Source organism: Danio aesculapii, chromosome 5 (assembly GCF_903798145.1).
Source record: "Danio aesculapii chromosome 5, fDanAes4.1, whole genome shotgun sequence".
Taxonomy (NCBI): Eukaryota; Metazoa; Chordata; class Actinopteri; order Cypriniformes; family Danionidae; genus Danio; species Danio aesculapii.
In genome coordinates, this window is record NC_079439.1 from 70,468,291 (window position 1) to 70,491,615 (window position 23,325).

At 40.9% G+C, this 23,325-nt stretch overlaps 1 protein-coding gene across 1 annotated transcript in view; it reads left to right on the forward strand.

Annotated features, from left to right (window-relative positions):
- ank1a (ankyrin 1, erythrocytic a) overlaps positions 1-23,325 on the forward strand; it is a 316,581-nt gene that overhangs the window by 236,594 nt on the left and 56,662 nt on the right. The window contains exons 32-37 of the mRNA XM_056457171.1: positions 1,441-1,669; positions 7,817-7,945; positions 8,419-8,538; positions 10,033-10,117; positions 10,263-10,337; positions 19,999-20,130. Coding sequence (XP_056313146.1) covers positions 1,441-1,669; positions 7,817-7,945; positions 8,419-8,538; positions 10,033-10,117; positions 10,263-10,337; positions 19,999-20,130 — 770 coding nt within the window. The remainder of the gene's footprint in view (positions 1-1,440; positions 1,670-7,816; positions 7,946-8,418; positions 8,539-10,032; positions 10,118-10,262; positions 10,338-19,998; positions 20,131-23,325) is intronic.

Below are 23,325 nucleotides of genomic sequence, written 5' to 3' on the forward strand. Positions count from 1 at the left end.
TGAGCTAAACTTTTTTGGGGGTTGAATAGAAATATTGGAGGGCTAAAGCAACGCTCATGCTATTTTCTAAATTTACCTGAGAATTTTCTTACTGCTGCTGCGGTCGTCAGGGGGCAGGGGGCGCAAATTTAACAAAAATGCACCAATTGCAACAAATTACGATGCAAGTTAAAAAAAAAAAATTTGGTTTACTGTATACAGTTAAAGGGGACGTGAATACACATAAATTAGGGACTTTTAATCAGAAAAACATGTGAGTATACCGAGGGTATACGCAATTATTGATCCTCAGAAGTGGTAATACCCAAACAGCTCGTGGAAAAAAGTAAGCATACTGAGTATACGTGCGTATAGCCCCGACTACACCACTGGTGAAGACATGTCATGATTATGAAGTGATTTGGGTTTATGGCTATACATGATATAAATACACATACATTACATTATTTAAAATGAGCTGAAATAACACAATTCTTGAGTTTCTTGCTGGGACAACTAAATTGTTTTATGTTCAATCTACTTAAATCTGTAAAAAATAAGAGGTTTGCTTAATTCCTTCATGTTGTTCCAACATGAATTGATTGTGTGGAACCCAGCATTTTATACAATGTACATTCATTCTGTCCCAACACAAATCAATTAAGTTGACATAACAAATTTAAGTGGATTGAACATAAGAAATTGAAAATCTTAGCTCAGTTGGTTGTAGCTCAGCAATAAAACATACAAACAAAAAAAGATTATGTCAAATTAGAAATAACCATCTCTTTTAAAGGTATTCGCCCCAACCCTCTCTATCGTTCTCACTCTCTTCTTAGATGGGATGGTGGGCCAAATCAAAGGTTGCAATGGGCCCTACTTTGGGCATTTCTGCATTTCTGGGGGGGGGAATGGGGCAAATTTCCTGGGGCCCTAAGCGGCTGCTTACATCTCCTATTGGTTAAATTCACCCTTTCCATTCAAATCTCCCCCAAAACAATTGAAGTAAGAATTACTAATCATAATAGTTTTAATAACTCATCTCTAATGACTGATTTATTTTATCTTTGTCATGATGACAGTAAATAATATTTCACTAGATATTCTTCAAGACACTTCTATACAGCTTAAAGTGACATTTAAAGGCTTAACTAGGTTAATTAGGGTAAAGTTAGGGTAATTAGGCAAGTCACTGTATAAGAGTGTTTTTTTCTGTTGACTATCGAAAACAAATATAGCTAAAGGGGGCTAATAATATTGACCTTAAAATGCTTTTAAAAAAATTAAAAACTGCTTTTATTCTAGCCGAAATAAAACAAACAAGACTTTCTCCAGAAGAAAAAAATTATAGGAAATACTGTGAAAAATTCCTGGTTCTGATAAACATCATTTGGGAAATATTTGAAAAAGAAAAAGGCTATTAATTCTGACTTCAACTGTATATGTGTTTGTGTGGCTCAGATTCTGGCTGGCGGACTGTCCCCGGACTGCGGAGGCGGTATCCTTTGCTAACCTCCTGTACCGCGAGCTGTCAGCCGTGCCGTACATGGCCAAGTTTGTGGTGTTTGCGAAGATGAATGAAGCTCGCGAGGGTCGACTCCGCTGTTACTGCATGACGGATGACAAGATGGACAAAACCCTGGAGCAGCACGAGAACTTCTCTGAAGTGGCTCGCAGCAGAGACATCGAGGTCATGTGATGTTGTGTGTTGCATTATTCATATAATAAGTACATATGCAGTGCATCTGTCGTGTGTTTGTGCATGGACGGTGCCATCATTTCTGCAGTGTCGTGTTTGCCGTAAGTTTGTTTGTGCCACAGAATAAAGAAAAAAAAAGGTAATTGCCGCTCTTTCTCTCACAGTTTTCTCTGACAAATTGCACATCCATATCTTGCCATCAGGACTTTGCTCAGAGTTACAATCCCAAGTTTTAAGCTTGTTATTGCAATTTAAAGGGCACCTATTTTACCTTTTTACAAAATGTAAGATACACTTTTGGTGTCTCCAGAATGTGTCTGTCAAGTTTCAACCTAAAATACCCATCAGATTATTTATTAAAGCCTCCAGAATTTGCCCATTTTGGTGTCTGAATGCAGTGTAGCTGTTTTTGTAGCCTGTGGCTTTAAATGCAAATGAGCTACTTCTCCCCGCCCACCATTCCCACATGTGTGTCTGCTTCTCATGTCAGATAAACAGCAGTCAGTGACAGAGGCCTCGTTTACACTGTCAGGTCTTGATGCCTGTCCGTTTACACGTCTTTTAATTGTGACCCATATCCAATTCATGTGTTTACACTTGCCGTACAATTTACAATGTCATGCATTTGTAAAGTCGGGTTCTAGTGTCTGCGCCACACTAGCCATGATGGAAGAAACTGTCTTTCTTTTAGCTCTGCAAATATACGAAGTTCGCCCAACTTTAAAATGACTTAGAGGCGGAGAAGGAAGGAAAGGCTCGTCTTTGCAGCTTGCGCCTATGGTTTATATATGGTGTCCTCCACCATTCTGAGGAAATTGTGGGTACGAGAGAGATGTCAGGTCTGGTGGGAGCAAATTGTGGCGACTGACCACTTTCCTCTTCCATGTTTTCTTCTGTTGTTGTTGTTTACCACATCAGCGTCTCCACACGCTCTACTTCATTAAACTGCGGAGAAGTACCACATTGTGGCAAGTTTAATAACGTACAAAACGGAACTCAATAAATCTGATCTGCCTCTTTACATGATTGTCATATATGCGATTTCTATCTGATTTATTTCCAAATATGGAGGCCTAAAACCGATCTCTGAATATCCGAATGCATATGTTTTTTTTTATGTTTACTCGGTCATAGAACAGATCCGATCTGTGTCTCATATGAGCAAAAAGTCAGAATTGGGTCACATTTAACTGGTAGTGTAAACGGGGCCAGAGATAGACATGGATGAAGCTGAAATGCAGCTCATTAGTCAAAAATACCAAGTAAGCTTATTTGATGTATATGTGGTGGAGTTTATTCAAGCCTTTCTGAAACGATGAGTCCCACACACACACACACACATACAGTTGAAGTCAGAATTATTAGTCCCTCTTTGAATTTTATTTTCTTATTTCCCAAATGATGTTTACCAGAGCAAGGAAATTTTCACAGTATGTCTGATAATATTTTTTCTTGACCTTAAAACTGACCTTATTGTGTTATCGTAATATACACTTTAGGTCTTACTATACCTGATTTACAAGTGCACACTACTCAGAATATCTATGCACGGTGGCTCAGTGCTTAGCACTGTCACCTCACAGCAAGAAGGTCGCTGGTTTGAGCCCCGGCTGGGTCAGCTGGTAATTCTATGTGGAGTTTGCATGTTCTCTCCGTGTTGGTTTCCTCTGGGTGCTCCGGTTTCCCTCACAGTCCAAACACATGCACTATAGGTGAATTGAATAAACTAAATTGGCCGTAGTGTATGAGTGCGTGTGTGTGAGAATGAATGTGTATGGGTGTTTTCCAGTACTGGGTTGCATCTGGAAGGGAATTCGCTGCGTAAAACACATGCTGGAATAGTTGTATGTGTATATAAACACCCTACCATTAAAACCTGCTGCAAGTTAAGAAAACAAATAGAAAAACATGGGCTACGTCCGAAGTTGCCTACTCTGTAGGTACTGCATTTGAATAATGTACTACTCAACCGAGTAGTATGAATTGGACTCAGACATACTACATCCACCATTTTGTCATGATCATGTGACCTACCGGCGGTTGTTGCTAGATCGGATATGGTTGCGGCTGGAAGTTAATGAGAATAATTTATATTATTTATTAAATTTCCCATTTATTGTATTTTATCAACACCTACCCCCCACCCCAACCCTAAACCCAACAACCATCACAGTAATGTAAAAACAGTGGTTGTACTGAATATTATTTATGCTATCTATTAAATAACCCAATAAATTGTATTTTTTAACGCCTACCCCCACCCCAACCCTAAACCCAAGCGTCACAGTACTGTAAAACCACTTTATAGTCAATGCCACTTTCAGAAAAAAAAAGAAAACAACAGTGACATTTACTTAATTAACTGGTCAAACATTTTTCTGAATCAACAAAAACACATTTACACCAACAAAGAATAATTTAATAAATGAGATAACAGAGTAATAGCTTTTTAAAGTAATGAGTATTTGAAGTGTAAATCTAAAACCAAAACGGAATAATCCAACAAGAACGCAACCAAAAAAAGCAAATCACTGAGAAAAGAGAAGAATATAAATACAGACACTAAAACCAAATGATCAGTAATTTATAAACAAATCAGGATGAATACAGAAATCAATTAAAATAAACATGAATTAAACACATGAAGATGGGAGACGGATGGCTCTACCATCTGGAAAATCGTAATGGCCGACTTGATCACATGTGCCTTTCATAACCAATCACATTACAGCCCTGATGTCCATTAACTTTCAGTGAAAGTTGTTTATAGAGACTGAACTCAACATGTCGATACACCTCTCTAATAACACTGCATTTCTTTCTAGTTTAATCTCTAAAAATAAATCAGTCCAAAACTAATGTTGTACTTGTTGATGAATAACTGATACATTGCTAATTTCCTAAAAACGATTAGCCATTTTCCTACGACAGCAGTTTATTCAGCATCTCCTCCATTGACATCCATTAAAATCCGTCTTCATTCATTCATTTTCCTTTGGCTTAGTCCCTTTATTCATTAGGGGTTGCCACAGAGGAATGAACCGCCAACATATTCAGCACATGTTTTACACAGCGGATGCCCTTCCAGCTGCAGCCCAGTACCGGGAAACACCCATACACTCTCACATTCACACTCATACACTATGACCAATTTAGTTTATTCAATTCACCTATAGCGCATGTGTTTAGACTGTTAGGGAAACCGGACCAAACCCATGCCAACATGGGGAGAACATGCAAACTCCATACAGAAATGCCAACTGACCCAGCCGGGGCTTGAACCAGCGACCTTCTTGCTGTGAGGCGACAGTGCTAACCACTGAGCCACTGTGTCGCCTCATCGTGTCTTCTGAACTGAAAAAAAAAACAAATTTACAATAAGAGTTTTTAAAGAAAAAGAAACCAAGAGAAAAAGCAGTCAGGGAAAGCATTTAACCAATACTCATATGTAGATGTTTCCCCAAACGAGTAAAGTGAAGTATAATTAAACTCAAACTTCATTCTCTGCTCTGGAACAAAAAGCCGACATGAATAAAATCCACACCTACATTTTTATTCTCACTTTGCATATCTTGAAATATTTGACATTATTATGGTGGCTGAGACAGCTTAAACCTGCTGCAAGTTAAGAAAACACAGGCAAAAAAACATGGGCTGCGTCCGAAGTCGCCTACTCAGTAGGTACTGCATTTGAATAATGTACTACTCAACCATTAAAAAAGTATGTTCTATACAGTATGGATGTGAGTAGTATGAATGTAGATGTACTACATGCATCATTTTTCATCATGATAATGTGACCTACCAGCATCAGTTGCGTCGCTTCCCTCCTATTCATGAATTCCCTTGCGTTGCATCATGGGATAGCGTAGACACTTCAGAATCTCGCCGAAAGTTCTAGGTCATCCGGGTACTCCTTGCCAGAGCTTAATTTGTGCCGGAACACGCTGGATCTGGATCCGGCACCTCTGAAATCTGATCCGGTATCTTATCCGGTACCCCCCCTCCTCAACCGCCCTCCTCCCTCGTCAGCTGTTCACTTTCACTTTCTCCAGCGACTCCCCAACCCTCTTCACTTTCGTCCGCGACACCTCTACATCGGTTGTTGCTAGATCAGGTATGGATGCAGCCGGAAGTTAACGAAAATTAATGATATTATTTATGAAATTTCTGATTTATTGTATTTTATTAATGCATACCCCAACCCCAATCCTAAACCCAACTGTCACAGAAGTGGCGTAGCGGACAGGCCTGCAGGGAACGCACCGCGGGGGGGCCCCGCGTGACACGCATTTTGCGCTATGCCACTGCGTCAAAGTAATGTAAAAACAGTAGTTGTACCGAGTATTATTTATGTTATCTATTAAATTACCCAATAAATTTTATTTTTTAACACCTACCCCCACCCCAACCCTAAACTCAACCGTAACAATAATGTAAAAATATTAATTATTTCTATACAGTGCCATAAAAAAATGCTGCTATATTAATGTGCATATCGCACTTCCAGCCGGCCGCGTATCCGATCTAGACTTTACCCTCTACATCCTCGGGTAACATGCCGGATCCATTACCCCGATCTGTTCCGGGACCTCGCAATTCACACATTAAGCACTGCTTATCGCGTACTGTTTTTCAAATTCTAAAAATGTGGACATGCTCCTCACACACTGTTTTTAGCATACTATATAGAATGGAAGTATGCGATTTTTAGAAACAGCCGGGCCTACTCTAAACAGGAAGCAGCCAGGTCTGTCACTTTTTGGGGTCCCCGACACATTTCCGTGGTGGTTTTCCCTATTTGAATCAGAATCAGAATCAGAAAGAGCTTTATTGCCAGGTATGTTCACACATACGAGGAATTTGTTTTGGTGACAGAGCTTCTACAGTGCAACAGGAGAACAAAGACAGGACAAAAAACATATAATAAATATATTTAAAAAAAAGAAGGAAGTAGTGAATGCAAATATACAAAATGACAAGTGTATGTACAGCTATATTACTATATACAACGTTAAATGTGCAGCTGTTATGTGCAAATTGGCATGTAAAGTGTGTTGTTAAATAAGTGTATATGTGTATAAAAGTGTATAGCAAGTAGTGATGTTGGCTCCACAATTATTATCATCAAGGGTTCATGAGATGGATTGCCTGAGGGAAGAAACTGTTTCTGTGTCGGGCTGTTCTGGTGCGCAGTGCTCTGTAGCGTCGCCCAGAAGCTAAAAGTTCAAAGAGGCAGTGTGCTGGGTGTGAGGGGTCCAGAGTGATTTTGGCAGCCCTTCTGCTCGCTCTGGATAAGTACAGTTCTTGGGGAGTAGGAAGGGATGTACCAGTGATTCACTCTGCAGTCTGAACTATTCAACGTAGTCTTTGGAGATCGTATTTAGTAGCTGAGCTAAACCAGACAGTTATTGACATGCAGATGACTGATTCAATGATGGAGGTGTAGAACTGTTTCAGCAGCTCCTTTGGGAGGTTAAACTTCCTCAGCTGATGAAGGAAGTACAGCCTATGTTGAGCTTTTTTGACAATGGAGTCAATGTGAGTGTCCCACTTCAGTTCCTGAGAGATGGTGGTGCCCAGGAACCTTTAATGACTCCAATGCTGCCACAGTGCTTTGTAGCACATTTCTGTATTTACATGTGTGTGTGTGTATGTGTTTGTGTGTGTTGACAAACTGATGAAGATGTTTTCTGAGTTTTACTGTTTTTCTATTTGCATGCATTTCTTCATTCTGCAGCGTGTTTGAACTCTCTTAGCCACCATAGACAACAGAATTAAATGTGTAACGAAATTTCATATAAAAATCTTATACATGTATATGGCATTATATGCAAATGACATATGACATACAAGTTCATGTTCGGATTTCACATATAAAGTATATGCAACATATATTTCAAAATATTGCAAAAATACCTGTTCAACCATTTTAATTACAAATATGTACAGACTGTATATGTTCGAATATATTAGCTATAATTATATATATATGTTCATATATGGCCATATATATATATATAATTTCATTATGCATAATGTTTTATATTGACTTTTACTGTAAACTGTAAAAATTAGATGCACCCACTGTAAGCCTAAATTTCCCCATATGCATGTGTGTGTGTGTGTGTTCTGTAGGTGATGGAGGGAATGCCGCTGTATTTGGAGTGTTCAGGAAACTTGGTTCCCATAAGAAAAGCAGCCCAGCAGCCTCGCTGTTTCAGCTTCCAGGCCTTCAGAGACAACAGACTGCCTGTGTCCGTCAAGGTAAAGTAAATCGCATGCACTACAGTATTTTAATGCTCAAAAACTCAAGACTAACTTTTAGGCCATTCAAGGACTATGGAAATCTTTTAGGATTTCCACTAATTTTGACCAAAATTGCACAGTGTGAGGTTGGCTCTAAGCTGTTTATTCCAGACGGGCTGGTCTGAGGATTTCAGAAACTGCTGATCTTCTAGGATCATGCACAGCCATCTCAGTTTGCAAAAAATCCAATGAGGTCAGAGGAGAATCACCAGACTGGTTCAAGCTGATAATATAGTCAATAAAACTCAAAACTAACTAATTTGCACAATGTCTAGTTCTGTTTTCTAAATGAAATACGTGTCCACAATGGCTGTTAAGCTCCATGCAGTATTTGTGTGGAATACGACATCTGCCATTTAGTCTATTTTATTTTCTTAATATTAAATTCTTGTATCATAATCACGTCTGTGGTGTATCCATCTCTTTCTCAGGTGAGGGACAGCAGTAAAGACCCCTCTGGCTTTTTGTCTTTCTTGCGCAAATCAACCAAATATGAAGACAGTCAACATGTGCTGTGCAACCTCAACGTGACCATGCCGCCTTGCATTAAGGTACTAACGACAGCTGTTGATGATCGCATTTCCTGTCTGTCTAATTTGCAAGTTAGCTGTTTGTAAATGTAAAATGTCTGAGAGAAATTTCAAAAAATCTAAGCATGCTGAGCATCTGACCCATCAGAGCAAAGTAGAGCAACCTGACCAATGAGAGCAGAGAAGAGCAATCTGACCAATCAGAATGAAATGCTGTAAAAGCCACCTGACCAATCAGTGGAGAGGAAAGCAATCTGACCAATCAGAGCAGAGTAGAGCAATCTGACCAATCAGAGCAGAGTAGAGCAATCTGATCAATCAGAGCAGAGTAAAGCAATCTGATCGATCAGAGCAGAGCAATCTGACCAATCAGAGCAGAGTAGCGCAATCTGATCAATCAGAGCAGAGTAGAGCAATCTGATCAATCAGAGCAGAGCAATCTGACCAGTCAGAGCAGAGTAGAGCAATCTGATCAATCAGAGCAGAGTAGAGCAATCTGATCAATCAGAGCAGAAGAGAGCAATCTGACCAATCAGAACAGAGTAGAGCAATCTGATCAATCAAAGCAGAGCAATCTGACCAATCAGAGCAGAGTAGAAAATCTGAATAATTAGAGCAGAGTTGATTCATCTGACCAATCAGAGGAGAGTAGAGCATTCTGACCAATCAAAGTGCAGTAAAAGCCACCTGACTAATTAGAGTAGAACCATCTGACCAATCAGAGCAGAGTAGAATCATCTGACCAATCAGAGCAGAGTAGAGCAATCTGACTAATTAGAGCAGTGTAGAACCATCTGCCCAATCAGAGTAGAGCAATCTGACCAATCAGGGCAGAGTAGAGCAATCTAACTAATCAGAGCAAAGTAGAGCAATCTGACTAATCAGAGCAGAGTAGAACCATCTGACCAATCAGAGCAGAGTAAAGCAATCTGACCAATCAGAGCAGAGTAAAACCATCTGACCAATCTGAGCAGATTAGAGCAATCTGACTAATCAGAGCAAAGTAGAGCAATCTGATCAATCAGGGCAGAGTAGAACCATCTGACCAATTAGAGTAAAACAATCTAACCAAACAGAGCAAAGTAGAGCAGTTTGACCAATCAGAGCAAAATAGAACCATCTAACCAATCACAGCAGAGTAGAGCAATCTGACCAATCAGCACAGAGTTGAGCAATCTGTCCAATCATAGCAGAATAGAGCAATCTGACCAATTAAGGAAGAGTAGAACCGTCTGACCAATCATAGCACAGTAGAGCAATCTGACCAATCAGAGCAGAGTAGAGCTATCTGACCAATCAGAGCAGAGCGATCTAACCAGAAGCTAAGAAAGGGTCCTGTATTGTTTATGAACATAAGAAAGCAGATAGCAACTGATGTGCAAACTCCTTAAGCTGGTAATTGCCTGCGGTTTTTAATTCGGATCCTGATATAATGATACATTAACTAGGAACATTGAAAACCAGACTTTAACTCTGCAGTTGTCTTCTAACAGAGCGTTTCTCTTCATCCGACAGATTATGGGCAGCGATGAGCGGAGGAGGACTCTAACTCCTCTGGCTCTGAGAGAAAGATACAGCGCTCTGAATGAACCGGCAATGGGTAAGACGGCTCCCACACTGACATCTCCTGCATGTTAAGCCCCCAAATCTCATACAACCTTTGCCTGACCCTGCTTTGAATAAGATGTGAGCTGCAGCATCAGATTTGCTGAACTCTTGAGCCAATGATGGTCTGGTTTCTGCAGCATCACTGAGCGCCATGGAAAGGACGGAGTTAAAGATGGCTTTAATAGCTGAACAGCTAGGCCTGAGCTGGGCTGGTGAGTGTGTGGGTTTGGATGCACCTTCTTTTCGCTTAACATGCTTAAACTGCCCATGTCTTGTCAACACATCTCTGGTTTCCATGTGTCTGTTGCATAGCGAATACAAAATGTCTTGACAAGTCATTCACTGTAGGATGTAAATTGATTAAAGCTAGAGCGCATTTCGCACAGTCTAGCATGTGCAGATGAGATTTCATTCTTTGGCTTTACAACAGATCATTTTGCACAAGCTAAACGTCTTTTTTCATGCTATACGCTCTGTAAAATATCCGTAAATTAGCAGTTTTCTCTATTTTGGGACTCGTGTTTTTATTTTCCCCCATTTGTTTATGCTTTTGAATTGCATTATGATACATTGATTAGGCTTGGGTGGTATCCAAATTTTGAGACCGTCAAACCTCCTCCCTGTTTTACCTCAGTATACGGTATTACAGTGCGCAATAAAAAAAATATGATGTAAGGCTCAGACAGCGTCACCAAACTGTTGGCTTGTGCCTTAACCATTCAGAAACTGAATACCGTATATTCAATTCAATTCAATTCAATTCACCTTTATTTGTATAGCGCTTATACAATGTAGATTGTGTCAAAGCAGCTTCACATAAAAGGTCACAGTAAATAGGAACAGTGTAGTTCAGTTTGTAGTGTTTAAGTTCAGTTCAGTTGAGCTCAGTTCAGTGTGGTTTAATAATCACTACTGAGAGTCCAAATATTGAAGAGCAAATCCAACGATGCGCAGCTCTATAGACTGATTTCACGCGGCCGCCATTTTTAAAAGCGAAATCGAGGCTGCGGTGGGAAGAAACCCGGAAGTATCGTTGGGAGTTACATTGGAACGTTGTGTAGCTTGCTGTATATCTTATCAGCGAAGAGAAAGTGACACAAATTTATCATTTCACCGCCTTCCGAGTGACCCGAAGGTCCGTTTTGAATGAATGGTGAAAATAAAAAGGGATATCAGAGCTCATTTTCAGCTAAGTTAAGGGAAATGGCACTAGTTAGCTAACGTTTTCTTTCCCAAACACACGTTTTAGATGCCATTTATCAAACGCGAGTTAATGAACTTATTCTTTCACTATATTAGACTTGTCACGATACTGAATTAAAAGAAAAACCATCAATTTCCCGCTAACATTTAAGGCACTGTTGATGGCTTTCTTAAAACAGCGCTGATTTGCCATTGTGTTCACGTGATCAACAGAATAGCTTGTGATTGGCCGAGAAGGTCATCAGTTCACCCTCCGCTGTTTACCGAGTACAAACACAGACGAGCCGAGCGATCTGCTTGATGACTCGACTGATCTTCATGGCTGCTTCGCGCTCGCGTCTCCGTGTATCTGTGTTTGCACTGGGTGAAGGGCAGTAAACTGAGTGCAAACACAGATACAAGGAGACTGGAACGCGAAGCAGCCGTGAAGATCAGTCGAGTTATCTGCGCTCAGCGGCGCTTCAATGTTAACTCAGCGGGAAATAGATGGTTTTAAAACTTCAGTACCGGGACAACACTATTACAGACAACACGAGGGTGTGCTACAGTGTTTTATCGCTCACTTTAATTTCTCCGCTGGCCAAACGTCTTGTGCAGAGCTGCAGTCTCAGTGGCGGAGGCTGGAAGCTGGCCTCAGCGAAGACTCGTCTGTCTCTGGAGCGTCACAGGAATCAGTCTCATGTTCTCCACTCTTCCATGACCACCACAGTAGCTGCTCAGGTTACGACCTGGTCCAGGATATGGAAACCTTGGGATCATCTCGTCGTTGGTCTTGGATCGAATCAGTGACTCTGCATAGTCTGAGGGACTCTGGAAGAGTATCCCCAGGTGGAAAAGGAGAATAAAGAAAATAATTAGCGTAGCTGATGTTCACAGTGTATATCAACAAGATGCAGAACCTGTGTGGAAGCCCCCTAAGTGGTGCACTAAGTGTATGCTTTACTGAACAGATAGGTCTTTAATCTAGTTTTGAATTGGGAGAGTGTGTCTGCATATAGTGTATATGCGACCTTAGGTTCGCGGTCACCTGCTTGTTGCACAATTTGCAAATTGTCTTGTTCGTATTAGAGATCTGCGCAGGACTAAATTAGATTAGGAGATATGATGTGTTCACGAACAGAAGACCAAAACTAAAAACCACCCAGCTAGATGATACAGAGTCCAGACAGCTTATGACAAGCTGTCTGTATAAACACACACGCGCATAGACACACAGCACTACGCTCTCTCTCATTCACACACATACACACACTTAGGACATACTCACACTATGTACAGGTGCCTTGAATCGGGCCAAAGCATACTTGTCCCCCCTCCCGTCTCCCCTGACGGGCCGCCCTCACATTACATTCGAGCCTAGGCACACTTACGTCATCGATGATGCACTGTTCAGTAAGCGCTCTCGCTCAGCACAGTGGAGATTTCTTTAGTTATATCGTTTTAGTCGTTTGATATGAAGTGACACGCAGTCAAATAATTCGCCGAACAGATTAGCCACTTTTGACGCTCATAACAATCACGAAGTCCTCGTACTGCCGGAATTAGGAGGTTTGCTGAAGGTGCAGCTGTCGTGCAGTGAGAGGTTTGCGTCTTTAATCATCTACAACAGTTTGCGTTCATTGAACAGTAAGAATGATTAATAAATCCGTATCAAGTCCCGTAAAAGTCACCTCTCGTCTTCAGTTTTGGGCTCAGGCGCGTTGTGAACCACGTTCTGGTACACCTCTTCCAACCGGGCCAGTGCCGGCCAAGTGAACCATGCCTGAGCCCAATTCAGAGTACTCACACTTCTCAAACGATCCTGGAAATGGGCCTGGGCACAGTTCGAATAGCATAGTGTGAGTAAGCCAACGACGCACAGCATCACGCTCTCTTTCTGATTCACACACATACACACACACATAGACAGCACCAAACAAGCGGCACACAGCATCACGCTCTCTCTCATTCACACACACACACACACACACACACACACACACACACACACGCACACACACACACACGCACACACACACACACACACACACACACACAAATAAACAGCATCTATGCGGATGCGCGCGTGCTCGCTCGCTCGCTCGGGAGCGATATTGTTAGACCGTGTGCCGACTCCCATTTAAATTACACCAGATTTACAGACCGCTCCCGCGCTTTATTAGGAAATGTATTCCCACACCACAAGAAATCTGGTCAGATCCCACGGCTCCCGCGGTACAGCAGCGGAAATACAGACCTCTAGTTCGTATTTATCATGCCTCCCTTCTCGTTCGGTCGAAACCCGAAATACTGCCAAACTGCAGAGGTTGTGTTCTTTTTCGCGATTTGCCATCTTACCTCACCTCTTTCTCTCCTCCACACTGTCCTGTGATAACAATCATGCACACACATTTTTATCATATATACCAAAACCAAAAACCACCCAGCTAGATGATACAGAGTCCAGACAGCTTATGACAAGCTGTCTGTATAAACACACACACGCATAGACACACAGCACTACGCTCTCTCTCATTAACACACATACACACACACATAGGACGTACTCACACTATGTACAGGTGCCTTGAACTGGGCCAAAGCACACTTTTCCCCCCTCCCGTCTCCCCCGACGGGCCGCCCTCACATTACATTCGGGCCTGGGCACGCTTACGTCATCGATGATGCGCTGTTCAGTAAGCGCTCTCGCTCAGCACAGTGGAGATTTCTTTAGTTATATCGTTGTTTTAGTCGTTTGTTATGAAGTGACACGCAGTCTAATATTTCACTGAGCAGATCAGCCACTTTTGACGCTCATAAACAATCATGAAGTCCTTGTGCTGCAGGAATTAGGAGGTTTTCTGAAGGTGCAGCTGTCGTGCAGTGAGGGGTTTGCGTCTTTAATAATCTACAACAGTTTGCGTTCATTGAACAGTAAGAATGATTAATAAATCCATATCAAGTCCCGTAAAAGTCACCTCTCGTCTTCAGTTTTGGGCTCAGGTGCATTTTGCACTCATACATAAGCGTACCGTGCCCATGTGAACCACGTTCTGGTACACCTCTTCCAACCAGGCCAGGGCCGGCCAAGTTAACCATGCCTGAGCCCGATTCAGAGCACTCACACTTCTCAAACAATCCGGGAAATGGGCCTGAGCACGGTTCGAATAGCATAGTGTGAGTACGCCCATAGACAGCACCAAGCCAATGACGCACAGCATCACACTCTCTTTCTCTCATTCACACACACACACACACACACACACACACACACAGACAGCACCAAACAAGCTCGGGAGCTCAGGAGCGATATTGTTAGGCCGTGCGCCCACTCCTGTTCAAATTACACCAGTTACCGACTGCTCCATTGCTTTATTCAGAAATTTATATCCGCACCACAAGAAATCTGGTCAGGTCCCGCGACTCCCGCGGTACAGCAGCGGGAATACAGACCTCTAGTTCGTATTTACCATGTCTCCCTTCTCGTTCGGTCGAAACCCGAAAAACTGCCAGAGGTTGTGTTCTTTTTCGAGACCAGGTCACTTTGCGCGCGACTCGCCATCTTACCTCACCTCTCTCTCTCTCTCTCCTCCACACTGTCCCGTGATGACAATCACGCACACTCATTTTTAGGCATTAAATCAATAATATTTAATATTTAACACGTGTCTCCTATATAAGTGAATTGGTTTTTTTGACGGTATAACGATATTGAAACTGACACCCTTGCGTTAGATCCCGCGGTATACCATATTACCGTATTACCACCCAAGCCTAACTTGATCTCTCTTTTAACAACTTTTATCCTTAAAAAGTTTGAAAAAAGCAACTTTTATTATCATTTTTAATAGTTTAAAATGATATATTGTCTGGGTTTTGTGATGCTAAATCCTTCTAATATGCTGCCAGTACATTATATGTTGTTTTACACACATTTCCCTATATATTATTATTTCTGATACTTTATATTATTTCAATCGACTAAAACGTCAATAAAAGTCACTATGTTAAACTGTAGAGTTAAATTTTAAACATCAAAAGTCGACAGAGCCGAGAAGGACATCCCATAATGCAATTCACAACCGTAAATAAACAGAAAACCCACAAGCTACAGAAACTGTTCATTTACAGATATCCTTACAGTGCGGGGAGCCATTCATGCAACTTGATGATGGATCAGTTGACAAATCAATAATCAATCAATGTTTAGATTAGGATATTGGAAACTTTCTGGATTGTTGATCGCTGCACGAAAACATTACCAATATTAATGAAGCGATTATTGATTTTGTTTATTATACACATGTAGATGAATTGTAGATTTCTTTTGAATATGAACAAAGTAATAGCAAAATTATGAATTATTATCAGCTGCTTAAACCTAAAACTCTTTTTTTTGGGATTGATCATGTTAAATAAATTCAAGTGAATGAATATAAATATCTTAAGATATGTAAGATTGGTGAATGAGTGTGTGTGGATGTTTCCCAGTGATGGGTTGCAGCTGGAAGGGTATCCGCTGCGTGAAACATATGCTGGATAAGTTGGCGGTTCATTCCACTGTGGCGACCCCAGATTAATAAAGGGACTAAGCCAAAAATAAAATGAATGCATGAATGGAAGATTGGAAGATTTCAAGACAAAATTATTAGCGCTCATGTGAAATATGAATTATTTTTCAAATATTAACCAGGTTATGTTTAACGGAGAGATGATTTTACAACACGTTGAGATGTTTTTAAGATATTTTTCTGTATTATATTTGTTAACTAATTTTTTATTATCGGCGACACAGTGGCTCAGTGGTTAGCACTGTCGCCTCACAGCGAAAAATTCGCTAGTTTGAGCCTCGGCTAGGTCAGTTGGCATTTCGGTGTGGAGTTTGCATGTTCTCCCCGTGTTGGTGTTGGTTTACTCCTGGTGCTCCGGTTTCCCCCACAGTCCAAACACATGCGCTATAGGTGAATTGAATAAACTAAATTATTAGTAATGTATGATTGTGTGTGTGAATGAGTGTGTATGGGTGTTTCCAAGTACTGGCTGCTGGAGTAGTTAACAGTTCATTCCGTTGTGGAGACCCCTGATGTATAAAGGGACTATGCCAAAGGAAAATGAATAAATGAATGAATATTTCAGGACATGCTTTCCTATGCCAACATTTATGAAACAGAAAGAAATTTTAAAATAAGTTATACTGTATACAAAAATAAAAGAAATTGACAAGAAAAGAAAGTTCACCAATGTATATGTGTGTGTGTGTGTGTGTGTGTGTATATAATTACAAAAAAAAAAACTAGTTAAACTCATAACAATACACACATTATTACATTGAATTTTAAATTACAGTCATCTTTCCAATAGCTTACATTACTTTAGCTTACAGCTTAATTTATTTCTACTTATTAAAAATTACCATTAAAAAGCACTTGGGAAATAGTTGAAAAATAATAACATTTTTACAGGAGGGCTGATATTTTTGTCTTCAACTGTGCGTTAAAATTAACATTTGATATTTTTTACTGCAGTTTCATTGTCTGCAAGGTTTGTATCTCCTGCTGACACATAATTGCTTTAAAATGTAAGCGCCTTATGAGATGTGAATTTTAATATTATTGGATCTTTCTGGAAAAAATAGTTTATGCATTCAATCATTCATTTTCCTTCATCTTAGTCCCTTTATTCATCAGGGGTCGCCACAGCGGAAAGAACCGCCAAGTTATCCAGCATATGTTTTACACAGCGAATGCCCTTCCAACTGCAACCCAGTACTGGAAAACACCCATACACTCTCATTCACACTCATACACTCAGCCAATTTAGTTTATTCAATTCCCCTATAGCGCATGTGTTTGGACTGTGGGGGAAACTGGAGCAACCGGAGGAAACCCATGCCAACATGGGGAGAACATGCAAACTCCACTCAGATATGCCAACTGACCCAGTCGTGACTCGAACCTGCGACCTTCTTGCTGTAGTGCCAAAGTGTCGCCATCAAAATAGTTTATTTCAAGAAAAGAAAAGACAAATTGATGTAACTCAGTGATGTAATTCAATTTTTTTGTTCTGTCCTCTTGTTTTTATTCTGACGCTGATTTCCAAATCATAGTCAGCTAAATGTCACTTAGATTTGTTGACTCGTCCTTTATCCATCAAAGTATACAGCACATATGTGATTGATTATTGATTTGTCAATTTATTATTTAGGCCAAAATTAATCACGATTAATTGCATCCAAAATAAAACTTAGCTTTGACATAATATTCAATTTCATTTTTTAATCACGTTTATTTTTCTAGCGCTTTTACAATGTAGATTGTGTCAAAGCAGATTAACATAGAAGTTCTAGTAAACTGAAACTGAGTCAGTCCAGTTTTCAGTGTTGAAGTTGAGTTTAGTTCAGTTCAGTGTGGTTTAATTTTCACTGCTGAAAGTCCAAACACTGAAGAGCAAATCCATTGATGCGCAGCTCCACAAGTCCCAAACCGAGCAAGCCAGTGGCGACAGTGGAGGAACAAACTTCACCAATTGACACAAGTGAAGGAAAAAACCTTGAGAGAAACCAGGCTCAGTTGGGCACGACCATTTTTCCTCTGGCCAAACTTCAAATATATGTGTATGTATGTGTGTGCGCTGTGCATATTTGTTATTGTATCTATAAATACACACATGCATGCATACACTACCTGACTGAAGTCTTATCGTCAATCCAAGTTGTGAGAGCAACAAATTATAACTTGACTTCTAGTTGATCATTTGGATGAAGGTGGATTTTTCTGATGAATCATCTGTTGAGCTGCATTCCAATTATCACAAATACTGCAGAAGACCTACTGGATCCCGCATGGACCCAAGATTCTCAGAGAAATCAGTCAAGCTTGGTGAAGCAAAGATCATGGTTTGCTGTTACATTCAGTATGGGGCGTGTGGATGATCAACATCAACAGCCTGAGGTATCAAGACATTTGTGCTGCCCATTACATTACAAACCACAGGAGAGGGCAAATTCTCCAGCAGGATAGCGCTCCTTCTCATACTTCAGCCTCCACATCAAAGTTCCTGAATGCAAAAAAGGTCAAGGTGCTCCAGGATTGGCCAGCCCAGTCACCTGACATGAACATTATTAAGCATGTCTGGGGTAAGATGGAGGAGGAGACATTGAAGATGAATCCAAAGAATCTTGATGAACTCTGGGAGTCCTGCAAGAACGCTTACTTTGCCATTCCAGATGACTTTATTAAACAGTTATTTGAGTCATTGCAGAGATGTATGGATGCAGTCCTCATGATGGAGTCAGACACAATATTCATTCTGTTTCCACTGCAGCATGACCACATATTCTATACTGGACATTATTTCTATTCAGTGACAAGACTTTTGTCTGAGTAAAGTCAGACCTTATTGTCCTAATGAAATCATTATAAAATCAAGGCCTGATCATATTTTATTTTGGTCAAATCAGTGTAATCTAGAGGCCTTTGCCTTTAATATAAGCCACTTCTGATACCAAATGATCAACTAGAAGTCAAGTTATTATTTATTGTTCCTAAAACTTGGATAGGCCACAAGACTATTGTCAGGTAGTGTATATTTGGTAAAATGTTTATTCATTCATTAATTTTCTTTTCGGCTTTGTCCCTTTATTAATCCGGGGTCGCCACAGCGGAATGAACAACCGACTTATGTTTTACGCAGCGGATGCCCTTCCAGCTGCAACCCATCACTGGGAAACATCCATACACACTCATTCACACATATACACTACGGACAATTTAGCCTGCCCAATTCACCTATAGTGCATGTCTTAGGACTTGTGGGGTAAACCAGAGCACCCGGAAGAAACCCACACGAACATGCAAACTCCACACAGAAACACCAACTGACCCAGCCGGAGCTCAAACCAGCGACCTCTGCGCCACTGTGCTGCCCTAAAATGTTTATAGTTAGATATAAATATATATGTGTATGATATTATATAATGACACATAATATAAATGTGTATATATTATATATATACATTTAAATAATGTTTTGGCGACGCAGTGGCGCAGTAGGTAGTGCTGTCGCCTCACAGCAAGAAGGTCGCTGGTTCGAGCCTCGGCTGGGTCAGTTGGCGTTTCTGTGTGGGGTTTGCATGTTCTCCCTGCATTCGCGTGGGTTTGCTCTGGTTTCCCCCACAGTCCAAAAACATGCGGTATAGGTGAGTTGGGTAGGCTAAATTGTCCGTAGTGTATGTGTGTGAATAAGTGTGTGTGGATATTTCCCATAAATGGGATGCGGCTGGAAGGGCATCTGCTGCGTAAAACATGCTGGATAAGTTGGCGGTTCATTCCACTGTGGCGACCCCGGATTAATAAAGGGACTAAGCCGAAAAGAAAATGAATGACTGAATGAATAATGTTTTGTACAGTCTTTTTCTATGTATGTATGAATGTGTACCACATAAACATAATAAATATATACAGTAATACACACACATCAATTATGTCAAAACAAACTTTTATTTTGGATGCCATTAATCATGATTAATGTTCGCCCAGCGCTAATATTAATATAAAAGTCTTTTATTGAGTGGCACAAATTTGGTCATACGTCTACTAAACTATGCTTAATCTTAAATCAGCCACTGTAATGAGTGAAGGAGCGCGTTCATTCATGCCGCGGCGTAATGTCTCCTGTCTAATTCCTGTGCAGAGTTGGGACGGGAACTGCAGTTTAATGTAGATGAAATAAATAAGATCCGTGTGGAGAATCCCAACTCCCTTTTAGAGCAAAGCTCAACACTGCTCAACCTGTGGGCCGCCCGCGAGGGGAAGAGAGCCAAAAGTGAGTGCCCTAGCATTCATTCACTATGATCCTTTAAGAATACCTCAAATATTTGTGTGAGCTTTTTTCATCTGTCTCATGTGACGTAACTGTATGAACATGCTGCCATATTTGTTGCTATAGAAGTATTGGCATGCTTTTAATGTGCAATGCTGTAGGGCACGACTCAATTATTCTAACTTCATAAAGTTAGTGCTCAGGTTGTGCAATGCAAGTTAGCATTGCGCAACTAGCGAGCTAGCTGACTTGCTGTGCTTCAGGTCCTGCCGTCCTGCAGTTTCCTCTCTCTCACTATCCCTTTACTCTACGAGCTTGCACTGGAAAAATCATATGTGATGTCTACGTTTTAAAAACAACTGTAAAAATATTACACACATTATTTTCAAGTTGTTTTTAATACTTTTTTTTTTTTTTTTTAGCAAAAACTACTTGAATATATGTTAAAATTACAAAACAATTTAGCCTAACAGATGGTGATTTCAATAAGATGGGATGCCGTTGTCTCTCATAATCACACGATTTAACCAATTCTCTTAAAATGAACCTCAATTTTATCAGCTTAAAGTTGCCATGAAATCAAAATGTATTCTTTTGATTTTTATATGTATATTTTTGTAATAAATTATACATCATTCTTTTGTAACAATTAATTTGCCCTCATGAACTTCAATCAAATTAAAATTAATTTGACTTTCCTGGTCACACAGGTTTCTATGACGGTGGGGCTATAAATCATTTAGGGCGGGGCTATCAGTCCATTAGGACAGGGCTAACAGTTATTTAGGGTTGGGCAATCAGTTCTTTAGGGTGGTAGAGCAGGGCTATCATTCATTTAGGGCGGGGCTATCAGTCCTTTAGGGTGGGGCTATTAGTCATTTAGGGCTGAGCTATCAGTCCTTTATGGTGGGGTTATCAGTCTTTTAGGGTTGGGCTATCAGTCCTTTAGGGTGGGACTGTCAGTTCTTTAAGGCAGGGGTATCGGTCATTTAGGGTGGGACTATTAGTCATTTAGAGCAGAGCTATCAGTCCTTTTACGGTGGGGTTATCAGTCCTTTAGGGGCGAAGCTATCAGTCCTTTAGGGTGGGGCTATCAGTCCTTTAGGGCGAGGCTATCAGTCCTTTAGGGTGGGGCTATCAGTCCTTTAGGGTGGGGCTGTTAGTCCTTTAGGGGGCGAAGCTATCAGTCTTTTATGGTGGGGTTATCAGTCCTTTAGGGCACGGCTATCAGTCCTTTAGGGCGGGGCTATCAGTCCATTAGGGTGGGGCTATCAGTTCTTTAGGGCAGGGCTGTTAGTCCTTTAGGGCGAAGCTATCAGTCCTTTAGAGCAGGGCAGTTGGTCATTTAGGGCGGAACTATTAGTCCTTCAGGGCGAAGCAATTAGTCCTTTAGAACAGGGCTGTTGGTCATTTAGGGCGGGGCAATCAGTCCTTTAGGGCGGGGCTTTTAGTCTTTTAATGGCGAAGCTATTAGTCCTTTAGGGTGGGGCTGTTAGTTATTTAGGGCTAAGCAATCAGTCCTTTAGGGTGGGGCTATTTGTCATTTTGGGCAGGGCTATCATTTATTTACGGTGGGCCTATCAGGCAAAACTATGAGCCCTTTAGGTTGGGGGGATCAGTCCTTTGCAGTGGGGCTGCCATTCCTTGTGGTGCTTGTTACTATCTATGGAGGACAGTTTCCAGCCTCTGAAATGAGGTGCTGATTCAGTGTGATAAAAATTCTAATTTTGGGAATTTTTTTATTTTGCAAACAATTCAAATATTCCAAAGGCAAACATTAGCTGATCAGCTTACAATGTAATGCTTGATCATCAGGCACACTCACTACTGTTGGTGTCGTCAATCTGACAACCTGCGTGTAGTACCAGTCACCAATATTGGAGATGCCGAGCGAAAAAAACCCTCTTTAATATTCGGATGATGGACTGCAATGCCTAGTTTAGCCACTAGGTTGTCAAGGCTGATTTCTTTGGCTAATTTTTGGATTGGATGGTTGTTGACCCGACTGTAGATTTACATGGACATAAGAAAATGAAGACACTTAAAATGATTTAAGATCTATCAGTCCTTTAGGGTGAAGCTATCATTCCTTGAGGGCAGGGCTATCAGTTCTTTAGGGCAGGGCTATCGGTCATTTATAGTGGGGCTATCAGTCCTTTAGGGCGGGGCTATCAGTCCTTTAGGGCAGGGCAATCAGTCTTTTAGAGCGGGGCTGTTAGTCATTTAGGGCAGGGCTATCAGTCCTTTAGGGTGGGGCTGTCGGTCCTTTAGGGCGGGGCAATAAGTCCTTTAGAGCGGGTCTGTTAGTCATTTTGGGCAGGGCCATCAGTCCTTTACGAGAGGGCTATGAGTTCTTTATGGTGGGGCTATCAGTCCTTTAGGCCGGGGCTATCAATAAGTAAGGTTGGGGCCATCAATAATTAAGGGTGGGGCTATCAGTCCTATGGGGGCGGGGCTAACAGTCATTTAGGATGGGGCCATCAGTCCTTTACAGTGGGGCTATCAGTCCTTTGGGGCGGGGCTATCAGTCCAATCTAGCAATCTGCATGGTGTTCCAGTCGTCATCGACTGAGGTGCCGAGTGGAAAAAAAACCCTCTCCAATACTCTGATGATGGACTGCAATGCCTAGTTCAGCCACTAGGTCCATGCAGATTTCTTAGGCTGATTTTTGGATTGGATGGTTGTCGACCCGACTGGGTAGATTTACATGGACAGAAGAAAATTAAGACCCTTAAAGTATTGTCTAAAGAACTATAAGACAATATTTCAGTAAAATTAGCACTTTTAATTCTTAAAAGAATTTAAGACCTGCAAGACCATATTTCAGTGAATTCAAGACTTTTTAAGACCCCGCGGATAGCATTTTAAGTAAAATTTTCTATTTTTAAATTAGCACAGCTACAAGTATACTGCTAGTAGTAAATAGAGTAGATGTTAATATGTTAATTCTATTCCAAATATCCTTGTACATTACTTAAGTATGCTTAATAAAATTAACTTGTTGTAGTTTGATGGAGTATGTTTTGGAATTCAGTGCCATTGGTTTTCCCTGCAATGAATATGATGGCTATAAAACAATCGGTCACGTGACTGAGACAGATTCATCCACAGTATATCTTACTTGCTTTGATTAACGAACTGAATAGAGATTATTGTCTTTGCTAATAGTGTCTTGAAATCCTTTGGTTTTGTCAGTG